This window comes from Pipistrellus hanaki (genome assembly GCF_964339955.1).
Source record: "Pipistrellus hanaki genome assembly, chromosome: 4".
NCBI lineage: Eukaryota > Metazoa > Chordata > Mammalia > Chiroptera > Vespertilionidae > Pipistrellus > Pipistrellus hanaki.
Genome location: NC_140506.1, coordinates 90,712,329 through 90,739,668, shown reverse-complemented (window position 1 = coordinate 90,739,668; position 27,340 = coordinate 90,712,329). Strand labels below are relative to the sequence as shown.

The following is a 27,340-nucleotide window of genomic DNA, read 5'->3' as shown; positions in this document are numbered from 1 at the left end:
CACGGGGATAGAGGGATAGTCCCCCACTAACCTCCAGTTACAAACTACAGTGCCAACAGGAAGAGCTGCGAGCTGACCATATTGATCCCATGTACTTGCATGGGCGACCAAGAACAAATGTGGCACCCCAGCACTTTCTAAAACTAAGGAGGGTTAGCCACAGGGCACTCAAAAGTGCTCTAAGGGACCTATGACTACAACATGCAGAAAGCACCTGGTGACCCAGCACCCCCACTCAAGACCAGGCGGACCAACCATAGCAGCTAGAAAGCCCCTCCCACCCCACCCACTAGATCAGACATACAGCTTTGCCTGTGAAAATTCAAAGCATGTTTACAATAACAAAGTATTACAAACATCTGTCACCACATGAACATATGCAATTCACTGAATTTCGGAAAGGTTGTTTGTGATCTAAACACTAAGCAGGATTGACTGGAAATAAAGCACTCACACACCTTGTTTACTCTCTGGGGATAATACTTTTGCTGTTCCAAAATCTGTGATCTGGATGTGCATATCTTCATTTAACAAAATGTTTTCTGGTTTCAGGTCCCTGTGAAAGCAGATTTTTTATATTTGACATAAGTATTTAAAACAGCAATGTTATTACATACTTTAAATTTTGCCAAAAAGAAAATAAACTGGTTAATGCTAATCTTTATAGGCTAACAATCAAGAATATAAATCTAAAGTTCACAATGAACAAATATCAGTTGCATATAATGAAGACATTCAAATTACATCACTTCAAAACTGCCATCTATTATTTTTAATAAACTTTTTAAAGTATAATTTATCATTTTAACCCATAAAATAGCTTTTATACCTATTATTGTAATCATTTCACAAAATATAGAAATCAAACTATCATGCTGTACAACTTAATTTTTACATAGTCCAATTTTTAAAAGTCAGTTAAAAAAGCTCTGGCCAGGTAGCTCAGTTAGTTAGAGCATTGTCCTGATATGCCAAGGTTGTGGGTGCAATTCCCAGTGAGAGCACATACAAGAAGCAACCAATGAATGCATAAATAAGTGGATAGCAAATCGATGTATCTCTCTTTCTTCCTTACCCTCTCTCTCAAATAACTTTTTAAAAAAGAGCTTATTTGAATACTTTCAATTTGACTTTATCAGAAAGTCATGGAAAACAAGACCAGAAGAAAGTACACACAAAAGCCTTAAGTAACAAAATAAAAGCAGCAATCAAAATGGGTAAGAAAACTGCTAGCCTGGCAAAAAAGACATAATTTCATCTAAAGGTTGAGGGTCTGTGAGGCTCTCAATGTCAGAGTGGTGTGAACTCTTCATAGTTTTCAAGAGGCATCCCACCCTCCATTAAATAAACCACAGCTGCCCCCGAGCTGAGAGCAGAGCCCAGCCCTCAGCTTGGTACCTGTGAATGATGCCCCTGCCATGCAAGTACTCTAGAGCAGACACCATCTCAGCTGTGTAAAATCGGGTGCACGTCTCATCGAATGAACCAATTTTGCGAATGTATTTAAGTAGTTCTCCATTTTTGGCATAACTAAGGCCAAAATCTAAATATTGAGTAGTTAAGGAAGGATGCACAAACCATTTTTAAAAAACCTTAACCCAATAGAATTTTTTTAAATTAATGGAAACTGAAAGTACCTGTGGCCCCCTCGAGTCAGACTCTGTCAGGTTCAGACTCATGGCCAATGGGAATCCCAGACCCCCGCTCCAGGGCGAGGCACAAGGATAAGTTTTTCACCACGAACACAATGACATGAGTCTTTCAGCCCAAGTGACCCTTCTGGATTCCACTGGCCCAGAAGGCACATGTGGCACCAGTGAAGGGAAGCTGCTAGAGATTGCAGTCAAATGCCTCTTTGCAGGCTTCAGCCAAGGTGTGTGTATGGGAGTGGGGGAGGGGGCGTGTTTCCATCATAATCTAGTCTCCACACCTGCACAATGTGTATAGATATACTGAGCACCAGCTGCATTCTATTGTACATGCTGAGCTAAGAGCCAATTCATGTAAAGGTTTCTCAAATTAATGCTCTGTTTCCAAGTATAAAGTGACAAGTTTTATAAGAGAAATCCCATTTTATTAACTTCTTGCTTCAATTTATTTATTAGGCACCCAATGGGGAGAGACTGGAGGAACACTGTCATCTTTCCTCTGAACATCACTACATTGTGCTATGTTTTATATCTACTTTCCATTTTCCAAAGAGGACTAATGGTTGCAAAAATAAATGGATCCCATATAACTTCTTCCTCCTAGAAACACCAAACATATGTGCCTATTAATGGAAATCTACAGGGATGTCACCACTGGCAGCTAGGGACAGGAAAGGGTTGGCCAGTGCTCAAGGTGTTCCATCTTGTTTCCATCTGCCACGGTACTACCATTCCCACCAAGAAGGAACCTGAAGCTGCAGTACAGCGAGGGCAATCCCAGGAGGAAGGGACCAACCACCAAGACTGCCCAAACCTGCCCTGAATCCAGCCCAACCTGTGACTACTCAAGCCCTTCTAACCGGGACATCTAACCGGAACCTGAGGCAAAAAACAAACCTTACTTCTGAGAAATTCAAAAAGGGTCCCAACCAGGCCCCCTTCCCTCCTGGTCCTGCTCTGCCCCCTCCACAGGGAAGGTTAGAGATTCTGGCTTGCCCAAACCCAAGCAGGAGCTCAGCACTGCCTGGGCAGGTGGCCTCACCTGGAATAGCCAAGGAGCTTCACCAGTTAGGAATGCCATCTCCCAGGAGCCTACATTCCACAGGGGCTCAGCCATAGCCACAGTAACAGCACCTTTTCCTGCTTCACAGGTTCTGCTCCTTGCCTGATCATCCTCTGTGTTCCTATTTCCTATTTAAGAGATACTTCTAGTTCTGTGCTCAACTGTGAAGCTAAGGTGATTGATAGGTTTGGAATATGACAGATGTTAAGGATCACAGCTCCAAGCCCATATTTCCCTCCAACCACACACATTTCTCATCCTCCAGAAATACTTTTTCAGATCTCATTGGTCCATTCCCCATACTACCTCCTTCAGCATAGCCATAGGGCACTGAGGAAATCTGTTCTAGTGCATGGAGTGGGCCATTCCAGAAGGATGAGCACAGATCAGGCCTTTTGCAGAGCCTGGTGAGCCCAAAGCCTGCACTTTGCAGAGGAACCTGGCTCAGAGAGATTAAGCAACCCAACTGATTCAAGGTGATAAAGCCAAGGGAGGACAGGACTGAAGCCCAGCCTCCTGAGGCCTAGGTGCACTGCTCCTGTCCCCAACCTGCAAGAGGGGACACACAAAGATGAGCAGGTGGGGGACGGAGGAAGAATGCAGGCTAGCCGAGTAACAGCCTCTGAAATCCTCAACCTCCATCTCTGCAGGAGGGAAACACATCACTGCAGCCTGGAAGGAAGGGTGGGCTTGAGCTCAGCAGTGTCTTGGAGCTTGGCTCACTGTCCAGAGCCCCCGTTTCCAGGCTGCAACAGGGAGGTCACAGACTCTGCCTTACCTGTCCTGAGGAGAGTTTGCCCCTGCAGTCACTCCAGTGTCTCCTCAATGTGTAAATTATGGCTAAAGGGAAGTACTGTTTTAGCTTGGTGGTCCTGGTTGATAATATCAGGCAGAGACCTGCACTGGGTAAGGAGAGGAGCAGGTATGTGTGGGTGGAGCAAAAAGGCTGGGTAGGGGTCAGCTATTTGAGCTGATTTTACTATTCTTGGTTCCTTAGGTATTGATCACTTGTGTTACCTAACTCCTGCATGGAAATTTAAAGTCCCCGAAGACAAAGCCCTCATCTCATTTACCAGCACACTGCCATCACCCAGCATTCACCAAAGACTTCTCAATAAACAAAAGAACAAATTCAGTTGACAGCTGACGAAGCTAGAAAATGGTGTTAAAAGGGGAACAGGACTGAGCACAGCTTTAACCCAGAAGAATTGTGTATAGAGAGGGAGGGGAAAGGAAGCCTGAATCGGTGGGAATGGAAGATGGGGAAGGCAAACTCTCAGGCACTGAACCAACTTTGGAAGTGGTGTGGTGAGGAGACCTTGAAGACAAGAGGGGAAAAAACAAATACAAAGACTGTGGTTTAAACCTGAACAAGCTCTTAACCTATTCCATTTGACAGTCCAACCACTGTTGGCTGAGTAGAAACCAAGAGCATCTGTTGAGATTGAAAACAGTCACCAGGCAAACAGGGGCTGAGGGAAGTCTTGGTTTAGAAGAACTACAGTAAAGGGACTAAGAAGTGAGGAAATACTGGCCAGTCTGGCTATATGATGGGTAAGCCCAAGATAAGCTGCATGACATAGACGTGTGGTCCACCCTGAATGCCACGGTACCCTGCCTCCCTTATCCCTAAGCAAAGGTAAAAGAGTTAGAGAAGTCAGGAAACATAAGATGCCCTCAAACAAAGCAAAGAATCAGCGAGTATGATATCTCTGATGGAGATGCAGTTGCAAGCCATGAAGAGCCAGAAGCACTGGGTGATCAGAGCTTTTTTAAAAAAGGCACGGAGAGCAGACTCCACAGGGAGCAGGGGGAGGGAGGTTGGAGAACCCAGGGAGAGGACAGCATCTTTGTATAGGGAGAAAGGGTTTGGACTCCTAGGGGTCACCGCCTGAACTTCTCACCGGGGACTGAGCCTTGTAAAAATGTCCCTTCCAACCAAACCCCACATGCCTGAGCCAAAGAAGTCAGACAGTTGCCCACCTTCTAGGAGCCCCAGGTGCCCAAGATCATTCTTCCTCTCACTTCCCTGTTTTGAGCACAGGACTTGACACCTGATAGATATTCCAAGGATGCTGGTAAGAGGAATGAGGAAAGCCTTTGAATAAATGTATAGCAACCATGGGGTTAAAATAATAAAAATCCTTTATATACAATGCTTATCGATGAAAAATAAAAAATAAAAAAATGTTTGTGATGGTCTCCCATGAAGTAACCCCAGGGGACCACAGCCATGCTATGAATTCCTTTGTATTTAGAATACACAGCCTTTTTCCTTTCCAGGAGAAGGGACTACTTGCAAAAACAACAATGTTGTCATGATGCCAAACCAATAGGGCTCACTGTGTGATTTCAGAACGCTTTGACTATTCAAAGGATACACAGCTTTTCATCATCCTGAAACGTGAAGTAAAGTTTAACAAAGAAGGGGTGATCCAGGCGCGACATCACATCTCTCTCTCTGGTTACATACGGGACCTTGTTCTCTTTGATAATGTGACGTTTCTCTAGAATTTTAACTTAAGGTAAAAGAGAAGCAAGTTACTATGATTTGAAACGGTAAGAAAACACTAAAGACACAACTCATAAAGTTTAAATTTTTGGCATAAATTTAAATTTTTCACATAATGTGGCTACTGACTTCATACTCTCTAAGACAGACCAACAGTGTCCTCTCCTCTAAAATCAGCACAGAAACGCCCAAGCACTAGGCAGTGCCGAGTGGCCATGTGCCCAGAAGTGTACTGTCCCTGCATCCCAGACAAAGATTGCTGGAGTTAGTACTTACTAGCATATTCCCTTGAGGTTGCCAGTTCTCGGGCCAGAACAACCTGGTTTGGGAAGAAAAGAGGGAAAGAGGAAAAAAACACTAAATGTAACCAGGGCATTGAGTTTCACAAGTTACCCTGCAACCAATCATACAGGCTACCCCACCCCCACTGTAAAATTACATTTAAATATTTTTGGTCCTGTGTTAACAAATACAGCTGAATGTCAATGACAAAGTTAATTCATTCCAAGAGTTAACAGCAAACACATCTCTCTACTGTTTCCATAAGGTTCTTCATCAGCTGCCAATAGTCTCCATTGTGCAGTGAAGTGCATGCGTAGGAACATCTAGACCTGTGTCACCCTCCCCAAAAGTAGGAAGAAGCAACAAATAATACCTCCACAGGTATGTATTTGGAATGTCTTAAAAAATAACTTAAAAAATATGCCCTCAGTATATGTTCATTGCAAAAAGTAACACTGTATGAGGCTTTTTCAAATAATTGTTACCATACATCTCATTTGATGCTGCTCTCAGACACCACAAGTACCATCTCTGCTATCAAGGGCACAGGAAATGAAATCACAGTGGCCTGCGGACAGTGGCTCCTGGGAGTCCTACACCCTCATCAGAAGTGCAGTCACACTCCAAGCTGTGTCCTCTCTGTGGTACACCTGAGTCTGGTGCTCAAACTCTATTTGAGTGACAGAGTGCCAATGAGGCATCACACAACATGGAAAAGGCCTTTCTACATAAGGAAACCCTAGTTGCAACCTAAGCACCAACTTCCAAATGCCTAATGAGCCCAGTTTGACGATGTACTGGGTGGCCCCCACCACTGCCAGCTGGCACAAACATCTCTTCAAAGATACCTGCAGGGGGAAGGCCCGAGGACCAGAGAAATAGATGAAAACCTGCCCAACTCCTGGAGTATCCCTGGGCCTTCCGGGAAGATATCAGGAGGCCACAGCCGGGTTCATCTGGCCCCTGAGTGTGAGTTAAATGCCAGTACAGAATTCTTCACCAGACTCAATCCTGGAAAAGTACTGTGTAAAATGCCCTGCAGTTATTAAGGATGAGGCTGGATTGTACATACGCAAGTATAAAGATATCAAAGATCTTTCCAGAGGAATGTACCTATGTGGACTGTTCTCACAAGCTGGGGAGTGATGGGGGAGAACTGCTTATGTATTTATGCAATATTAAATTTCTGCTGGGACAGGTTTGGCTCAATAGATAGAGCATTGGCTTGGGGACTGAAGGGTCCCAGGATTGATTCTGGTCAAGGGCATGTACCTTGGTTGCGGGCATATCCCCAGTAGGGGGTGTGCAAGAGGCAGCTGATCGATGACTCTCTCATCGATGTTTCTAACTCTCTATCTCTCTCCTTTCCTCTCTGTACAAAATCAATAAAATATATTTTTTTAAAAAATTTTCTTCACAGGATTAGACTAGCTATGTAAGTAAAAAGAACTGTTAAGGAGTACTAATATTTAAATGGAAACTTTTCTGAAGGAGATGTCATCTTTCTGTTGAGTGTGAATTCAGTACTTCCATGCAGGTTTCCTATGGACACGGGGCAGGGAGTGCCCCTCTTCCACAGGACATGACTTGACACTGCTCTCCCCCCACCGCCCCCACCACACACCACTCGGGCTGATTACAGAACTAATCTGGACATCAAGATCTGCCTCATAAAGCCAGACATGGAGGAATTTCACAAATAAGTCCTCATTTTCCAGTCAAAATAAATGTCCATTGAAGTAAAGTTCTTTTACTGGACCGCTGTAAGAAACCATGCAGAATTCCAAGGCTCTCTTCAAAATAGCTTCGTCCTCCTAAAAGGATCTCTAAGTACCATAAGGACTGGGGATTATCCTCACAGTTGAAGTGTTTTTGTTTTGTTTTTGATTAGTCCTCATCTGAGGATAATTTTCTTTTCATTTTTAGGGAGAGTAGAAGAGAGAGAAACATCGATGTGAGAGAAACACATCAATTGGTTGCCTCCTGCATGAGCCGGGCAGGGAAAGAGCCTACAACCAAGGTACATGTCCCTTGACTGGAATTGAACCCGGGATCCTTTGGTCCGCAGGTTAGTGCTCTATCCACTGAGCCAAACAAGCTAGGGCTGAAGGTTTTTATTCTACCCTGTTTCCCTGAAAATAAGACAGTGTCTTATATTAATTTTTTCTCCCAAAGTTGCGCTAGGTCTTATTTTCAGGGGATGTCTTATCTTTCCATGCGCTAGGTCTTATTTTCGGAGGATGTCTTATTTTCGGGGAAACTTGGTAAGAACACAATTCTTTCGTAATTTAAACAAAAACTGCTAATTTTAAAAAATCTAAATCAAAAGTATAAAGGGAGTCTTGGCTGGTTTGGCTCAATGGTTAGTGTGTCGGTCCCCAGACCAAAGGGTCCTAGGTTCAATTCCCTGTCAAGAACATGTACCTCGCCGAAACCAGTTTGGCTCAGTGGATTGAGTGTTGGCCTGCAGACTAAAGGACCCCAGGTTTGATTCCGGTCAGGGGCATGTACCTTGGTTGCAGGCAAATGCCCAGTTGGGGGTGTGCAGGAGGCAGCTGATCGATGTTCCTCTCTCATCGATGTTTCTAGCTTTCTGTCCCTCTCCCTTCCTTTCTGTAAAAAATCAATAAAATATATTTAAAAAAAGAAAAAAGAACATGTACCACGGTTGCAGGTACCCCAGCCCCAGTAAAGGGCACCTGTGAAAGACAACCAATTAATGTATCTCACATCTCTCTCTCTCTCTCTTAAATATATTTTTATTGATTTTACAGAGAGGAAGGGAAAGGGATAGAGAGTTAGAAACATTAATGATGAGAAACATCAGCTGCCTCCTGCACTCCCCCTACTGGGGATCGAGCCCATAACCAAGGTACATGCCCTTGACTGGAATCCAGGAGCCTTCAGTTCTTGGGCCAACGCTCTACCCACTGAGTCAAACTGTCAGGGCTTTCTCTTTCTAGAAATCAATGGAAAAAAATATCCTCAGGTGAGGATTAAAAAAAAAAAAAAAAAAAAAAAGTTTAAGGACAGCAAAAATTAACATTAAAACAACGTTGACAATATAAGTGAGCTATAATATTTTATGTTCTTTGCATTTTAAAATATTTTATAAATGTAAAAAGAGAAAAGGAAAACAAATTTCAAGTAAGGTTTCTTCACAAAAGCCAGGTAAGGAAGATTCATTGTTCAGAAACCCTGCTTCTTTAGGGGCCTCAAGCACCACCCTGCTGCGACCATAATGCATGCTGAGCCCAGCCTGGAGACCATGGCCACAGGGGAGCGATCTTTTTATGAAGTTACAGATTTAGACTGTGCACCCCAGCTGGAGAACAAGTACTCTAGCCTCCACCAAGCTTGCAGCAAGCCTCCAGCACTGCCATAGCCACATAGAGCTGACACTTCAACAAAGGAGCTGATTTGAACCTTCACTTCTTTGCTGCAAGAGGAAAAATACCATAGGACAGACACAACTCACTCAAGGAGCAAAAAAGAGTTACCTTGAGTGTGACTTGACAGTGCCATGATAACATTTGTTTATAAAACAAATGACACAGAATCTAGAGGCCAGCAGGTCTTGGTCTGTAACTCTAGCAAGTGTCAAGAATGTAACGCTTTGCATATTTTAAAATAAAGGTCTTTAAATGTTTCCCCAAAAACTCTTGAGGAGATACTAATACCAATACTAACTTTTAAAAAAATATGTTTTGTTTTTTTTATCAATTCCAGAAAGAAAGGGAGAGAGAGAGGGAGATAGAAATATCAATGATGAGAGAGAATCATGGATTGGCTGCCTCCTGCATGCCCCCCACTAGGGATTGAGCCCACATCCCGGGCATGTGCCCTTGAGTGGGAATCGAACCCAGAAACCTTCAGCCTGCAGGCCGATGCTCTATCCACTGAGCCAAACCAGCTGGGGCCCAATACTAACTTTAAAAAATATATATTTTTATTGATTTCAGAGAGGACGGGAGAGAGAGAGAAACATCAACTATGAGAGAGAATCATTGATCGGATGCCTCCTGCACATCCTCTACTGGGGATTGAGCCTGAAACCTGGGCATGTGCCCTAACCGGGAATCGAACCATGACCTCCTGACTCATAGGTCGACATTGAACCACACTGGCCAGGACCAATACTAACTTTTAATCTAAGGAACAGAAAAGCTTTCCAGAGTCTTGCCAATGTGACACAAGGACATGTAATGTTACTGCTGATGCCTGGTTTCAATAAAATGAACTGCCATTTAATAAAAATAAAAAAGATCAAATGATGCCTTTTAAAGCTTCCAACTACAAAATCATGGTTTAGATATTTTAGCCACATGATCTACTTGTGGCCCCAAGTCACCTTCAGAACAGAAGAGGAACCCCAAGAGGCCTGAAAACCCTCCTCCGGGGAAGAACACCACCTCGTATCTGGTTCTCCCAGTTCTGAGCCTGGAAAGTCAGCCTATCTAAGGAAAACACACTTATTCAACAGCAGCAGCATGTACTCACTGTTGAAAAAGATCCTTCACCAAGAATTTTCCCAAATTTGAAGTCTTCTGGCCGTTTCTTCCGAGGCTGTGGTGGCGGCTGTGCAGCATGTTGCAGCGAGTTGGCACTTGGTCGGGACTCGGTTGCAGTGCTGTCCATGGTGGGGCCCTGCCTGCTACCACCACTGGGAACCACAGGGGCCGTGCCGGAATCAGTCTGGGTCCTCACCATTGATGGGGATGGGCAGGAACATAACACCACGCTGGACTGAATAGGAATGGTGTCATACTGGTGGATCCAGGAAAAAGAGATAAGACTCAAAGCAGCTCTTTTTAAATGCATGAACTCAAGTGTTGACACTGTTGAAACACAAAGTAGTACAGACAGGCTATCTGATGTTGTGCCACATGGCTCATGCTACCCTCCTCTCCCAAGTCCCTTTCCTGCTCAAATCCCAGCCCTCCCTGTCTTGCTTTCCCAATAACTCTACCACCCAGTACCAATCTGCCCTCCTCCTCCTCCCTTAGCAATGTATGAGTTCCCAACACACACCCCACCCCACTCAATGGCCATTTAGCCTGCCCATCACCGCCCAGCTTAAATACCATCTGCAGCCAACCCTTCAAAAAGAAAGTCAGTCCAAACCTTGGGACAACAGTTTATACTGTTTCAGGACCCTGGCCCTGTTCACCCACCCATAGCTGATATAAGACTGGATATATGTGAAGGCACTCAATCAGGGCTTGAACAAATAGAATGGCTTGAGCCTGCATCCCACAGCCAAATAGAATGTTAACCACACATTCCTGGAACACTGAAGCACAACTTAATGGAAAGAAGAGTCCAAGAAATACCAATTACACATAAAAGTGATAGTTGATAAAAAAAAAAAAAAAATAAGCTTAACAAAGCAAAACAATAGTGGCATAATTGGTTAACAGTAACTGATTTAGCCGGGACTGGTTTGGCTTAGTGGATAGAGTGTCGGCCTGCGGACTGAAAGGTCCCGGGTTTGATTCCGGTCAAGGGCATGTACCTTGGTTGCGGGCACATCCCCAGTAGGGGGTGTGCAAGAGGCAGCTGATCGATGATTCTCTCGCATTGATGTTTCTAACTCTCTATCCCTCTCTCTTCCTCTCTGTGAAAAATCAATAAAATATATTTAAAAAACAAAACAAAAAACAAACACACAAAAAACAACAGTAACTGACTTAGAGCCAACTGCCCTCTAAACACCAAATTTAAAAACTTAATTTTAAAAATTATTCAATGTGATCCCTATTAAAATTCCAACTGGCTTCTTTGTAGAAATTGACAAGCTGATTCTAAAATTCACATAGAAATTCAAGGGAGCCAAAATAGCCAAAACAATCTAAAAAAACAAACAAACCACACACACACACACACACACACACACACACACAAACAAAAAACCCAAAGTTGGAGGACTCACATGTCCGGATTTTAAAACTTACAAAGAAATTATAGTAACCAAGACAAGATGGTACTGGTAAAGTATAGGCACACAGATGAATAGAACAGCGTCTAGAAATAAACCCTTACATCTACTATCACCAACTGATTTTGAAATGGATGCCAAAACTCTTCAATAAGAAAACAAAAAACAAAAAACAGTCTTTTCAACAAATTGTCCTGGGACAACTGGATATCTACATGCAAAAGAATGAAATTGGATGCCTTTCCCACATCATTTACCAAATTTAATTCAAGTGGATCAAAGATCTACCTATAAGAACTAAAACTATAAAATTTTTAAGAGAAAAATATAGGAAAAATATGAAAAAAAATTCATAACCTTGGCATTGGTGTCTAAGATATGAAACCAAAAGCACAAGAAACAAAAGAAAAAAACAGGTCAAAGGGACTTCATTAAAATTAAAAACTTCTGTGCTTCAAAGGCACCATTAAGAAAGTGAAAAGACAACCCATAGAACGAGAGAAAAATATTTGCAAGTCATATCTGATAAAGAACTTATAGCCAGACTATATAAGGAACCCTTACAACTAAAAAAACAAAACAAAACAAAAAAACAAAAAACCCACACACACAATTAAAAAAAAAGGCAGTGGATTTGAATAAACATTTCTGAAAGAAAGAAAGAAAGAAAGAAAGAAAGAAAGAAAGAAAGAAAGAAAGAAAGAAAGAGGAGAATCCAAGATGGCTGCACAGGTAAACACCTAGCTGCAGCCACACACAACAATTTCAATAAAATACAACTAAAATATAAAATGGACATTACCCAGAACTACAGGAAAGTCGACTGACTGCAAATTCTACAAGGAGAAAACCAGAAGGAAGAGCGGAGGAGCTGTAAAAGCCTGAGGTACGGAGACACACGGCGTGCACACGGAGAGGACAGAGCCGGAGAGGAGGGTGAGGCTGAGTGCCTGGCTGGCGTTCCCTAACGGGAAGGATATAAAAGCTCCGACTGTGCTGAACCCCAGACCCGGCAGCGCTGAACCCCAGTTCTAGGCCAGACCCCGGGGACCCAGGCTCATCCATAGGGAGCTGGGCTGTAAGGCGAAACCCTGGGGGAGCGGCGAAAGGAGGTCCCAGAAGCGCGCACATTGCGCACAGAAAAGGGACGGTTGGCTGTGCCATGGGATTGCCTTGGCGGGAAGGAGACAAAAGCTCTGGACTGCTCTGAACGCCACCTCCAACCCCACTTCCAACTAAACTGAACCCCAGTTCCGGGCTCATTGGGGGAGAGCCTAGACTGTTTGGGAGCAGGCAAAAATCGAGGGCACCTTTCTCTTAGAGGTGCTTGCAAAGAGTACTGAAGAACCCTGGGGATTACTGAGACTCAGGAACCACATAGGGCGTGGCTGATGGAAGCCAAGGCTGTAGGCTCCACCCTGAAACCCCGCCCCATCAGGGAAGCTGCGAAAATGCCGAGACATCGAAATAGATCACAAACAAAAGAAATGGAGGACAAAAAGCGACTGGATATAGAGTTCAAATCTACGCTAATAAGGTTTTTCAAGAATTTCCTAGAAAAGGTCGATAAGACCTATGAGGATATGAAAAGGGGTCAACTAGAATTAATTAGGAATCAACAAGAAATGATAAGGGATCAACAAGAAATAAAGAATACATTGTCTGAAATAAAAAATATTATACAGAGTCCTAAAAATAGAATGGAAGATCGCAAGAATCAAGTCAAAGATTTGGAGCATAAAGAGCCAGAAGACACTCCTCCGCAGAAGCAAGAATACAAGAGAATCCAGAAAATTGAAGATAATGTAAGAAACCTCTGGGACAACTTCAAGCGAACCAACATCAGAATTATGGGGGTCCCAGAAGATGAGAGAGAGCAAGATATCGAAAACATACTGAAAGAAATAGTGACAGAAAACTTCCCCCGCCTGGTGAAAGAATTAGACTTACAAGTCCAGGAAGCGCACAGAACTCCAAACAAAAGGAATCCAAAGAGGACCACACCAAGACAAATCATAATTAAAATTCTAAGAGCAAAAGACAAAGAGAGAATATTAAAAGCAGCAAGAGAAAAGCAGGTAGTTACCTATAAAGGAGCACCTATACGATTGTCAGCTGATTTCTCAACAGAAACCATGCAGGCCAGACGGGAATGGCAAGAAATATTCAATGTGATGAATAGTAAGAACCTACAGCCAAAAATAATCTACCCAGCAAAGCTATCACTCAGAATCGAAGGCCAGATAAAGAGCTTCACTAATAAAAAAAAAAGATAAAGGAGTTCATCACCACCAAACCATAATTATATGAATTGCTGAAGGGGGTTCTTTCGGAAGAGAAAGTAAATAAAGATAAAAATTATGAACAAAAATGTAACTATCAACAAGTGAATCTAAAAACCAAGGAAATTAAAAAACAAAACAAAAAACTGATGAACAATATTAACTGTTGAATATAATAGAATCAGAGATATGGAAGGGGAGTGAACTGACGATTCTTGGGGAAAAGGGGAGAGGGGGATGTGGGAAGAGACTGAACATAAACTGTGCACCTATGGATGAGGACAATGAGGAGTGGGGAAAGGGCAGAGGGTGGGATGGGAACCTGGTGGAGGAGAGCAATGGAGGGGGAGGGGGGAAGAGGAACATTTGTAATAATATGAAGAATAAAAATTTATTTTAAAAAAATTAAAAAAAAGAAAGAAAGACAAATGGCCAATAAACACATGAAGATGCTCAACATCACCAGACATTATTGAAATGCAAATCAAAGCCACAATGAGATTCCACTTGAACCCACTAGGATGGTTAGAGCAAAAATGACAGATAATAAGTTCATGGGAATGTAGAAAAACTGGATCCCTCACACATTGCAACTGGTAATATAAAATGGTGCAAGCATCTTGGCAAATAGTATGACAGTTCCTCTAAAAAAAAAATAAATAAATAAAAAGAGGTACCATATAACCCAGCAATTCCAGTACTTAGTACCCTGTTTCCCTGAAAATAAGACAGTGTCTTATATTAATTTTTGCTCCCAAAGATGCGCTAGGTCTTATTTTCAGGGGATGTCTTATTTTTCCATGAAGAAGAATGCGGTACACATTTATTGTTAAATGAAAATAAAGGAAATTTATTACCTGTATACGATACGGTAGTATGGTAGTTGTCAACACAAACCAGACAAACTGTGAATCCTACAGTATCAAGAATTTACTCATTTATTCAATGACAATCATGTCATCATCTTCTGGAACATCATCATAACAATCCAATTCCTGAATTTCCTGGTGAATTTCTTGTGACTCCATTTCTTTCAGAATCAGTGGACTAAATCTCTCATGTTTAGCCTAGGGGGGCCTTATTTTCGGGGGAATGCCTTATATTTCACTCAGAAGGAAACCTGTAAGTAGGTCTTATTTTCAGAGGATGTCTTATTTTCGGGGAAATATGGTATATACCCGAGAAATGAAAACGCATATGATCATAGCATATACTCATAGCAGCGCCAAAAGATGGACACAATCCAAATTCCATAATGGATAAATGGGTAAACAAAACATACTGTAGGCATAAAATCAAATAGTACACAGCCATTAAAAGGTAGGAAGTATGGACCTATGCTACAACATAGTTGAAAATGGAAAGCATGATGCTAAGTGAAAGAGACCAGGCATAAAAGGCTACATTATTGTATGATTCAAATGACATAAAATGTCCAGAACAGGCAAATCTATAGAGACAGAAAGTAGATAAGTGGTTATCCGGGGCTGGGGGAAGGGGAGAATGGGGAGTGACTGCTAATGGTTCTAGAGGCCTGGTGCACGACATTTGTGCAGCACTGGGGAAAGGGGGTCCCCTTAGCCCAGCCTGAGCCCTCTCGCAGTCCAGGACCCCTCTGGAGATGTCCCACGAGGGGTCCTTAGTGCTGCCACAGAGGTGGGAGAGGATCCTGCCATCGCCGCTGCACTCACCAGCCGTGAGTCCGGCTTCTGGCTGAGAGGTGCTCCCTGTGTGGGAGTACACTGCCTGCTGGGGGCAGTTCCTGCATTGAGTATCTGACCTCTGGTGGTCAGTGTGCATCATAGCAACTGGTTGTTCCGCTATTCGGTCTATTTGCATATTAGGATTTTATTACATAGGATAGTTGTATCACATATGACTGCATTAAATTATAAAAACTCATTCAAATCTCTAAATCAATGAGGACACATATGTAATATCTTAATCAATAAAGAAATTAAAATGTAAAAAAAACCAAAAATACAACCCACACAAATCTCTAAATCACCAAGACTTTAAAGAAGAAATAGGTAAGGAACAGGCACCAAAATACCTCAAGTAACCAAGAGATAAAAACACATACAGTATTCAAAGACAATTTAAAGCAACCAGAGTCCTGGCCAGGTACTCAGTTGGCTAGAGTGTTGTCCTCACATGCCAAGGTTGTGAGTTCAATCTCTGGATAAGGCACATATATGCAAGAAGCAACCAATGAATGCATAAATAAGTGGAATAGCCAAAACCGGTTTGGCTCAGTGGATAGAGCGTTGTGGCCTGTGGACTGAGATGTCCCAGGTTCGATTCTGGTCAAGGGCATGTACATTGGTTGCAGGCACATCCCCAGGAGGGGGTGTGCAGGAGGCAGCTGGTCGATGTTCCTCTCTCATCGATGTTTCTAGCTCTCTATCCCTCTCCCTTCCTCTCTGTAAAAAATCAATAAAATATAAAAAAAAAAAAAGAAAGAAAAGAACCGAGAGCATTTGACTCCATGTCTTATAACAGAAGAAAGATAATTAGTATGATCCAAGAATCCCTTGCTGGGACTGAAAAGAAGATGCCTTCACAAATTAGTAGGAAAGCTGGCCTGTAGAGGCTGCTACTGGCCAAGTTTTGTTATAAACACTAAAAGATCAATTAAGTACATCTAATTAGAATAAGCTGAAACAGGGAAAAATCATGAGTCTGTAACAATACATACAGGTATATCAATATTATAACATAACAACTGAATGCTTAATTTTATAAATGTGAATAGCTAATGGAGTGGAGCCATACAAAGCTGTTCCTTGTATTGTGTATATATTTGGTCATATAGGATAGACAAAAATATTCCTTTTTCCACTTAAATAGGGAAGGGAAAAACAGAAAACTATGAAAAAGTCAGAGTCCTATAGAAACTGTGCCTAGGACAGGAAAGACAGGTGGGCACAAAGTAATCAACAGTGTGCAGCGGGTGACAGCTCAGCCACCACAAGAGACGATGTTCATCTTGAGATGCATAAAACACATAACAAAGTCAAAACCAAAGCTAGCCAGCACATCCTGTAACCCAAACACGATGAGCATGGAGGTGGAGAACGGAGGCAGGAGATGGCAAGAACAGGCAAGAGCCTGGGCAGTCCCGCAATGCCATATAAACCACAGCTCCATGTGGCAGGCAAGCTCAAGCCGGGTCACCCTGGAATACACACCACGTCCCTGTTCCTAAGAAGCCATCATCAAGAACTTTGGAGCTCCACCAAGCCAAGAAGAGTCAGACTTCTTTTACTTAAATGTCTGCTAAGATCATTATAACTCCAGGCAAAGTATGAAAATATGAAGGAATTAACCAAACACACAGTATCAATGAAGGTTAGGAGAATATGACTAATTGATTTTGTAAAAAACACCTAAGAGAATCTGATATTAAATGAGGCAGCCAGCAGTACATATCCTCTAGCTGGAATGGGAGCCCAAAGTGCCACATTTACTTATGAAAAATTGCTATTTTCTCCAACGCCTTCTGGCTCTGCAGTAAGTGTGCCTTATACATTTTATAAGTACTCCATCTCACAGGAGGTATCAAAGGTTGGACCATGCTCTGAGGTTCAGTCAGTACTTTAATAATTTGTCCCTATAAGCAAAGTATATAAACATAACAGAAGTACATTAAAGTTAATTACTTACCTGGAGATCAGCAGAAACTTATTTTTTATTGACTAAGGTATTACAAATGTGTGCTTATTCCCTCATTGCCCCTTCACCCCCTCACTTATGCCCTCACCCCCCTGGTGTCTGTGTCCATTGTTTAGGCTTATTAGTATATGCATGCATACAAATCCTTTGGTTGATCTCTCACCCTTACCCCCAGCCTCCCCTACCTTCCCTCTGAGGTTTGATAGCCTGATGATGCTTCTCTGTCTCTAGATCAGTTCATCAATTTATGTTGTTCATTATATTCCACAAATGAGTGAGATCATGTGATATTTATCTTTCTCTGACTGGCTTATTTCACTTAGTATAATGCTCTCCAGTTCCATCCATGCTGTTGCAAATGGTAAGAATTCTTTCCTTTTTTTACAGCAGCGTAGTATTCCATTGTCTAGATGTACCAGTTTTTTAATCCACTCATTTGCTGATGGGCACTTAGGCTGTTTCCAAATCTTAGCTATGGTAAATTGTGCTGCTATGAACATAGGGGTGCATATATCCTTTCTGATTGGTGTTCTAGTTTCTTGGGATATATTCCTAGAAGTTGGATTACTGGGTCAAATGGGAGTTCCATTTTTAGTTTTTTGAGGAAACTCCATACTGTTCTCCACAGCGGCTGCACCAGTCTGCATCCCCACCAGCAGTGCACGAGGGTTCCTTTTTCTCCACACCCTCGCCAGCACTTGTCATTTGTTGATGATAGCCATTGTGACAGGTGTGAAATGGTATCTGATTGTCGATTTATTTGCATCTCTCAGATAATTAGTGACTTTGAGCATGTTTTCATATGTCTCTTGGCCTTCCTTATGTCCTCTTTCGAAAAGTATCTATTTAGGTCCGTTGCCCATTTTTTGATTGGGTTATCTTCTTTTTGTTAAGTTGTATGAGTCCCCTGTAAATGTTGGAGATTAAATCCTTATCGGTGATATCATTGGCAAATATGTTCTCCCATGCAATGGGCCCAAGGCAGGAGCAGCTCTAGACTTACAGTGGCCAGATTACCTCCAGACAAACCCCTGGGTGCCAGGCAGGGACCTCAGCACCCCTGAAACACCCCAAGGGGCACCTTAACCCACAGGAGGAGGAGCCTGAGAAACAGGGCTGCCCACGAGGACCCGGGCACCTCCTGTCTGATGACAGCCTGACCAAGGCTGTGCTGCCCAGCATCAGTCCAAGGCAGAGATGCTGGTCACTAGACCACTACCGCTGCAAAAGCACCCAGCAGTGCCCCCTGCACTCCACACTACGGGCACGATGACACAGGAACAAGTCATGAGCAGCCTTCCTCCTTCCTGCGACTCCTTCCTGCCTCGGCCACAGGAGCCAGCCAAGCACCTCAGCGCAAGACCAGTCTCAGCTCTCCCAGATGGAGAGGTTTACAGGTCGACTTGGTGCTTCGTGGTTTCTCTTCCCACAGGCATAACTCACTAGCATGGGTATGTTTAAGAAATAATTTTACTTCTGCAACTAAAGAAAATGGTGGCTGCAATATTACCTAGTAAAGCATCTAAGCATCAGTTGTGAAATGAAAAGAAAAAGAAAAAAGCCCTCTTCCAGTATGAAAACTCCAAATGTTTACTTATACTATAGGTGTTATTCTAAAGGGATAATTTTTAAAAACATCTTGAAAAGTAATTAAGCTGCACAAACAGCACTCTGACACCTGCAGGATCTGGCGTACACTTGCTGACCAGTGGGCACGTGTGGCGGTGAGGGCTGCTGAGGCATCCCCATCCAGCCTGCCAGCCCTCAGGTCCTGTGGGTCAGTCATTCCCTCCCAGCACATCTCTACTGTACTTCTGGTTCCTCAATAGCTTCTGAATTTTTTAAAAAAATATATTTTATTGATTTTGTACAGAGAGAAAGGGAGAGAGATAGAGAATTAGAAACATTAATGAGAGAGAGTCATCCATCAGCTGCCTCCTGCACACTCCCTACTGGGGATATGCCCGCAACCAAGGTACATGCCCTTGACCGGAATCGAACCTGGGACCCTTCAGTTCCCAAGCCGACGCTTTATCCATTGAGCCAAACCGGTTTTGGCAAGCTTCTGAAATTTCAATCTCAGGAGAGAAAAACAAAATTTAAGTCCTCACTTGGGTATGTTCAGAGAGAGGAGAGACCTGAATTGGTGCCTCCCACATGCATGCCAATGGTGGATGGAACCTGCAACCTTTTGGTGTACAAAACGCTTCACCAACTGAACTACCAGGCCAGAGCTCTCTGGAAAAATTTAAAGCAACAAAGCCCCAGTGTGCCCTACATTTATCCCTGTCCTCCCTAATAAAATGGAGCTGCTCACAGAGACATTCTCGACCATACGACCCTCTGCCCGCTCCTGCAGGTACCGAGTTACCATGAGAGTTATGATCATTAGCCTTTCTTACACACAGACATGCATGCACCCCAAATGCAAGCCCCTCAGGTCCCCCTGGCTCTCCATGGCCACAGCCCTACCTCAAGGCCACGCCTTTCCCACCAGGAGTCTCCCACAGGCTGTGCCCCAGCCCACTCTTCCTCCCCTACTTCCCCTCAGATAGGACCCCTCCTGTGCTTCTCTCTTATCTCCTGGTCCTCTCAGGACAAGCTTCTGTAACTTCACTGCCTCTGAGAATTGGGGGAGGTGTGCCAATGGCACAGTGCTATCAAGAGCAAGGAAGGATGCCTGTTCTCAATGACCTTGGTTAGGAAGCATCAGCCAGCAACATCGCCACCTTTGCAGTCTCTGGAAAAGTGGGTCTCACCATGTCCCACAACTCCACTCAAGGTCAACCTCCTTCTACACCCTCTTAGTGTGTCCTGGTGAATCTGTAAGTAGGACTGCCACCTGCTGTGCTCACTCCACCTTTTCAGAGCAGGCACAGCCCCCGGGGAGCTGGAGAGCACACAACCATCCCTTCACAAGGGCACCTCTGACAGGAAGACAAAGACAAGCTTTAAACCACTGACTTCCAATGAACTTCAGATAGAGTCATATGTAAACTGGGCATCTTCTGTAGACTTCAACTTATTTCACACAATTTGTAAATAAGAACTTAAGAGTTTTAACTTCTTTGACTTCTAAAGTACTGGGTTCAGCAGTCTCCTCTTAGAAGTAGAAACTCTCAAGGGAAAATTCCTTTGAGATCAAATTACATTTTCACCCTAACGGGTTTGGCTCATGTGGATTCAGCCTGTGGACAGAAAGATCCCTGGTTCAGCCTGTGGATTGAAGGGTCCTGGGTTCAATTCCAGCCAGGGGCATATGCCTGAGTTGTGGGCTTGGTCCCCAGTGTGGGGGCATGCAAGAGGCAGTCAATCGATGATTCTCTCTCATCCTTGATGTTTCTATCTCTCTCTTCCTCTTCCTTCTTCTCTAAAATCAATAAAACATATTTAAAATATTTTAATTATATTTTCATAGCCACCAAAAACATATCAAGGCTCAATTTAATTATGGAGTACCTTACTCAGCCACCAAGAGAGTTTAGGAAAATACCAGCATCAAAATATCCAGTATTAAATATTCAAATATGCTAAATGTAGCAAACATTTTGGTTGACAAATAGATTGAATTTGGGGCAAGGAAACAAACGATCCAAGGGTATTTTTGGATTTCTTTTCCCTCACGTGATCAAGTCTCACAGTAGACACCTCGCCTCCTCCATAGCTGCAGACAACAGCTTCCATCGCTCTTAAAAGATTAACTGCCAGGCAGATGGAAGCTGGTTTTTACAATATAGAACCATGTTTTTTAAATGGCACACCTCCCCCAATTCTCAGTGGTGCTGAAGTTACAGAAGCTTGTCCTGAGAGCACATAGGACGTGAGAGAGGGCTTGCTGCACTGGGCAGATGAGGAAGTGAACCCTGAGTTAGCGCCAGGAAACCAAGGAATTGAATTTGGGAGTAGAAGGTTGACTGATGTTCCTAGATCCCCTGCATCTTTATCTGTCTCTGTATCATTCTCTCGTTAGGAAGAATAAAAATGAAAATTAAGCAAGGATTTCATATGAAGACTGGGCTTGGGGATGTTGAAGCTAGACTCAGGGTCAGTGCGGTGAACAGTCTTCATTGGATTCAAAGCTGAGGCCTATATACCCCAGAGAGTTCATTAACGACAACTTCTCAGTGTGTCCTGGCTCTTGTGTTTTATAGTTTCTACAGACCTGCTGAAGAATTTAATTGCAGGATATCACACAAATAAAGAGTTCCACTAGTTACTAAAGTGTGTAAACCTTTTGCATATGAACTTGGGCCTTAGATAGACAATCACAGTTACAGATACAAGTAGAGAAGGGTTGTTTATTGTTGAACTGTTACAACACACACTTTACTGAGCTGAGCACTGTTCCTCACTAGCTGTTTCACCTTGAATAAGGTAAGTCACTTCTCAGGGGCTCAGACCCTTTACCTCATAGTCAGGGGTAAGGAGAATGGGAACCCCCCACGCTTGCTGTGAGGATTTAACGAGTGAATGTATGAAAAGTACTTAATCTGACTAGAAGGGAGTGTGCTAGGAGCATTTTTAACATTAAATAGCACAGAAGACACAGACAAACTTTCTCCAACCAGGGACCGTCAAATCATAAAATAAGCCCCTCAAGCCCTTTCCAACTGTTGTTTATTCATCTGTTACTAAAACTGAGTTAATTATATACTGTATTATGAGGCCCAATTCTGTGAGTCAGACAAAACAATATAGGAAGCCTGAGCTCCCCTAACACACCAGCAGAGGAAACAACATTAAATCAGAGTCTTGCCCTAGCTGGTTTGGCTCGGTGGATAGAGCATTGGCCTGTGGACTGAAGGGTCCCGGGTTCCATTCCAGTCAGAGGCACATACCCAGGTTTCGGGCTTAACCTCAAGTAGGAGGTGTGCAGGAGACAGCTGTGCAATGAATCTTTCTCATCACGAATGTTTACGTCTCTCTCTCCCTCTCTTAAGTCAATCTATACTAATAAAAGGGTAATAGTCTAAGTAGAATGGAGAGACCAGACACACCTTCCAGACAAAGCCGCAGCGGCTGTGAGGGCTGAGGAGGGCCGGCAGCCATGGCTGGCAGTGGTGGTGGCAGCAGGGTGATGAGGGCGGCGCCTTCCCTATTAGCAGTCACCTCCAGCAGAGGGAGGCCAGACTGCAGCTTGGGCTAGCTCCTGAGGTAATATGCAAACTGACCCTCACACAAGATGGCCACCCCCAATGTGGTCAAAGATGGCTGCCACAAGATGGCCAGCAGGGGAGAATAGTTATAGGCAAATAGGCCAGCAGGGAAAGGCAGTTAGGGGCAACAGCCAGCAGGGAAGGACAGTTGGGGGCAACCATGCCTGCAAGGGAGGGTAGCTGGGGTGACCAGGCTGGCAGGGGAGGGCTGTTGGGGGCGACCAGACCTGCAGGGAGGGCATTTGGGGCGGAGGGTGGGCAGGCCTGCAAGGGAGGGCAGTTGGGGGCAATTGGGCCAGCAGGGGAACAGTTTGGCATCGATCAGGCTGGCAGTCAGGTGAGCGGTTGAGAGCCAGCAGTCTTGGATTGTGAGAGGTTTGTCCAACTGCCGGTTTAAGCCCAATCCCTGCTGGAAATCCCCTGAGAGGCCCAGATTGGAGAGGAAACAGACTGGGCTGAGGGACAACCCCCACACTGCACGAATTTTGTGCACAGGGCCTCTAGTTTAAAAATAAAATAGCAGAAACTGGTTTGGCTCAATGGATAGAGCATCAGCCTGCGGACTAAAAAGTCCCAGGTTCGATTCCAGTCAAGGGCATGTACCTTGGTTGCGGGCACAGTAGGGGGTGTGCAAGCAGCAGCTGATCGATAATTCTCTCTCATCGATGTTTCTAACTCTCTATCCCTCCCTCTTTCTCTCTGTAAAAAAATCAATAAAATATATATTTTTTTAAAAAGTCAAGTAGCTCCACACAATTAAAAATAATTTTTTTAAATAAAATAAAATCAGAGCCTTGTCACAAAGATGCTATCAGAAAGCTTAAGACTCCAGCCAGCAAGAAAAAGAATCCCAAACTCAAAATGTTAAGCTGCCTCTTAAGTGCTGCCTGGTGGAGTGTGCTCTGGATGCACCAGGACAGGTACCTTCCTCTAGGATTTGTATAAAAGGAGAGGGAGGCTGCTGTCAATCCAACCAGCTCATCCCTAAAGGGACTCTGCTCTCAGGTCAGCTGTGCTCACCAACAAAGAACATTCTAAGAACGTTCTCGCACCCCAAGAATTTCACAAAGGTAGGCCCAGCACAGAAAACCAGTCAATGGTAAGGACAGTAACCACAGCTGGCTCTCCCATACCCAGACTTCCTCCATGAAGAACCACAGCCCTCGCTGGTGTGGCTCAGTTGGTTTAGTGTTGTCCCATGCACCCAATGGTTGTGGGTTTCATTCCCATTCAGGGCACATGCCCAGGTTCGTGTGGGAGAAGCTGATGGATGTTTCTCTCTCACACTGTTGTTTCTTTCTCTCTCACTCTTCCTCTCTCTCTAAAAATTAATAACAAATAAACATATTTAAAAAAACTGAAACTATGGTGGAGCAGCAAAACCAAGGGCCTGAATTCTAGGTGTGTGACTTAGCTGAAACCAGGGATGGTAAACACAGATGAGCCACACTCATATTTTCCTTTTCTATTAAATGAGGTTGATAACACTGACCCACCGCTTGAGGGCTGCAGGGCTTCCCTGCCAACAACAGACACAGGAAGGTGCTCTCTGGATGAAGTATGCCGTATGCTCATGGGGAAGACGGGATGACTTACTGGCTAAGGTGGTGGCAGAGGAGTCTTGGGCCTGGGATCCTGCTTGCACGTGCTTCTAACAGACTGTGCCACACGCTCTGACCACCTTGGACTCTGACTGAAGGCAGATGGGGAGCTGGCAAACATGAGATAAGTGGTCCCCAATGCTCTTGTGCAGTGCAACACATAGCAAAATGCAGCTTGTCCTAGCCAACATGGAACCAACTTAGGAGCAAGAGCTCCAAGTGGTGGCTGTCTGGATTTAAATGAAGACCAGATTATGTCTGCTTCTACTGTTCCACAAAGCAGGGTGAGGAAAAGGACCAGAAGGGAGGGTGTGAAGTATTCACTAGGTACCTTCACCACATTTGGTCACCTAATCTGTCCTCCCATTCTTTCCTCCAGCCTCTTCTCAGAGCCTCTTATCCAACCATAGGTAGGTAAGGTGGGCGGAGTACACAAGGTTGGGCTGCCAGCAGCCTGAAGTCTAGTCCTCAGACTTAACTGGTCTCAGAACTCCATATATACCATGTCTGTGCATTTCACCAATCTTCACCATTGACATTAACTTTGCACTTATGTCACCAAATATATGAAATACTGAAATACAAGACTTTGCTGAATGGACACTGAAGCTCTGCTCACCTCCTGCATTTTGGAACTGCCTACCAGTATACTTTATACACCATGAACTTGATTGACATGAATATCAGGATGCAGGTTACCTCTGGACCCGAGGGAAAAAGATTATGATCAGGAAGGCCTCTCAGAGGGTTCTAAACAAAACCCTGTTTAAAGCAGGGAGGTGGGCACAGGGAATGTGTTTTGTGTTCATTCTTTAGATTTCCCATAGAATTATACACTGAGTGGCCACATTATTAGGATCTCTGAATGCATAATAATCTGACCACTCAGTGTATGTATGTACATGTGTGTGTGTTTATGTATATATATTTGTCTATATATACACTAGAGGCCTGGTGCATGAAATTCGTGCACGGGGGCAGGTGTGTGTGTGTGTGTGTCCTTCAGCCCAGCTTGCACCCTCTCCAATCTGGGACCCCTCACAATCCAGGACTGCTGGCTTACAACTGCTCGCCTGCCTGCCTTCCTGATTGCCCCTAACCTCTTCTGCTTGCCAGCCTGATCACCTTAACCACTCCCATGCCAACCTGATTGATGTCTAACTGCTCCCCTGCCAGCCTGTTTGCCCCCAACTTCCCTCCTCTGCCAGCCTGGTCACCCCTAACTGCCCTCCCCTGCAGGGCTGATCGCCTCCAACTGCCCTCCCTTGCAGGCCTGGTCCCTCCCAACTGCCCTCCCCTGCTGGCCATCTTGTGGTGGCCATCTTGTGTCCACATATGGGCAGCTATCTTGATCTTGTGTGTTGGAATGATGGTCAATCTGTATATTACTCTTTTATTAATTAGGATAGAGGCCTGGTGCACGGGTAGGGACCAGAGGGTTTGCCCTGAAGGGTATCCCGGACCAGGGTGGGGGTTCCCTTGGGCATGGGGCAGCCTGGGCAAGGGGCCTGTGGTGGTTTGCAGGCCAGCCATGCCCCCTGACAACCCAAGCAAATGCCCTGGTATCTGGAATTTATTTACCTTCTATAAATGAAACTTTGTATCCTTGAGTGGAGGCCTGGGCCCACCAGAGTGTGTGGGAAAACCAAGCCTACCTTCCAGTAGCCATCTTGGTTGGGTTTATTTGCATACTTGCTCTGATTGGCTGGAGGGTGTAGCATAGTGATAGTTAATTTGCATATTACTCTTTGCATGCTGGCCAAACTCCTGATCAAGGGGACAAATTGCATATTAGCCTTTTATTATATAGGATATACACTGAGAAGCCAGATTATTATGCGTTCAGAGATCATAACAGTCTGGCCACTCAGTGTATACATACTTTACAGATGCACCTTTAAATACCATTTCTCAAAATAAAATCAATGAAATGTGAGAAAACAACATGGAGGCATGCTGAACTTGCTGCCTCACACAACCACTTCAAATTTACAACTAAAAGGATATCATCCAGAGCCACGGGAAGGCTGGCAGAGTGGCAATTCTACAACTAGAAGGAAAGAAATGCACACTGAGACTTGGAGGAGGTGCAGAGGTGAAGTACGGAGGTACGAAGGAGTGCGCGTGCACGCGCGGAGAGGGGCTGGCAACTGAGTATGCTGTTGCCTTTTTCAATCAGGAGGGAGATACAAGCTCCTGACTGCTCTGAACTCCAGTTCCAGGCAAGACTCTGGAGACCCAGGCTCATACAGGGAGAAACTGGACTGTCTAGCATCAGGCTGGAACACGAGTGAGGCTTTCTCTCAGAGGTGCTTGCAGCAATCATTGTTCCTGCACGGTGCCGCAGGACACAGAGACCCAGGGGCCTCTTCTGGACAGGGCTGGCGGTCAGCCATTGCTGTTTGCTCTGCCCTGGTGATTCCCTGAGACCTCACCCCACACAATTTATAACCCCACCCAAGCTGTGGCAGAGGCTTTTGCATATGAATGGCCTGGCCTTTTGCAATCTAAAATTACCTAACAAACTACAGCTGGGTCAGAGAGCCCCAGAACTTCCAAAAGAAGGCCCAAGGCTCCACAGCAGCTTGCAGTGCTTCACAGCTGTGCCTCATCTGGGCACTTCTAAACCCCAAACAAAGAGAAGGAATCTGTAGATCTCTCTGTAGATCCTGCTGGGTGGCCTCAGACACTGGCTGACTTTGCACCTCCTTGGAGATCCAAGAGCCAGTGTACCCAGTGGTCAGAGTGAGACCATCCAGATTACAACTCTTCAGACCCATAAGATACACACTCAGGGGGCAGGCTCCTGTTGTTGTGATACCAACAACAATCAAGGCTTAACTACAAGACTGCGCACACAGCCCAAAAGGGGTGCACCAAGAGTGTCCACCTCAGGTAATTGGGGAGGCTGAGCCACTGGGCCCTATAAGACACTTAGCACACAAAGCCAGTCTATCAACACAGGGAAGCCGCCAAAATGCGGAGACAAAGAAACCGGTCACAAATGACAAAAATGGAGGAAAGCAAACTACTGGATATAGAGTTCAAAACCAATTATAAACTTACTCAAGAATCTTCTAGAAACCACCAATAAATTTAGTGAGACTCTCAAGGATACGAAAAAGGACCAACTAGCCTGTTAACTGGGGAATTCCCTTTTTAATTACGAAACATATAACGGG

At 44.2% G+C, this 27,340-nt stretch overlaps 1 protein-coding gene across 2 annotated transcripts in view; it reads right to left on the bottom strand.

Annotated features, from left to right (window-relative positions):
- PDPK1 (3-phosphoinositide dependent protein kinase 1) overlaps nucleotides 1-27,340 on the bottom strand; it is an 81,506-nt gene that overhangs the window by 38,989 nt on the left and 15,177 nt on the right. The window contains exons 2-6 of one of the 2 annotated variants that reach the window (XM_084882332.1): nucleotides 10,007-10,273; nucleotides 5,501-5,543; nucleotides 5,094-5,231; nucleotides 1,399-1,543; nucleotides 459-556 (exon numbers count right to left, since the gene is read on the bottom strand). In XM_084882332.1, the coding sequence (XP_084738458.1) occupies nucleotides 459-556; nucleotides 1,399-1,543; nucleotides 5,094-5,231; nucleotides 5,501-5,543; nucleotides 10,007-10,273 (691 nt within the window). The remainder of the gene's footprint in view (nucleotides 1-458; nucleotides 557-1,398; nucleotides 1,544-5,093; nucleotides 5,232-5,500; nucleotides 5,544-10,006; nucleotides 10,274-27,340) is intronic. The other variant, XM_084882333.1, reaches the window with a different exon arrangement.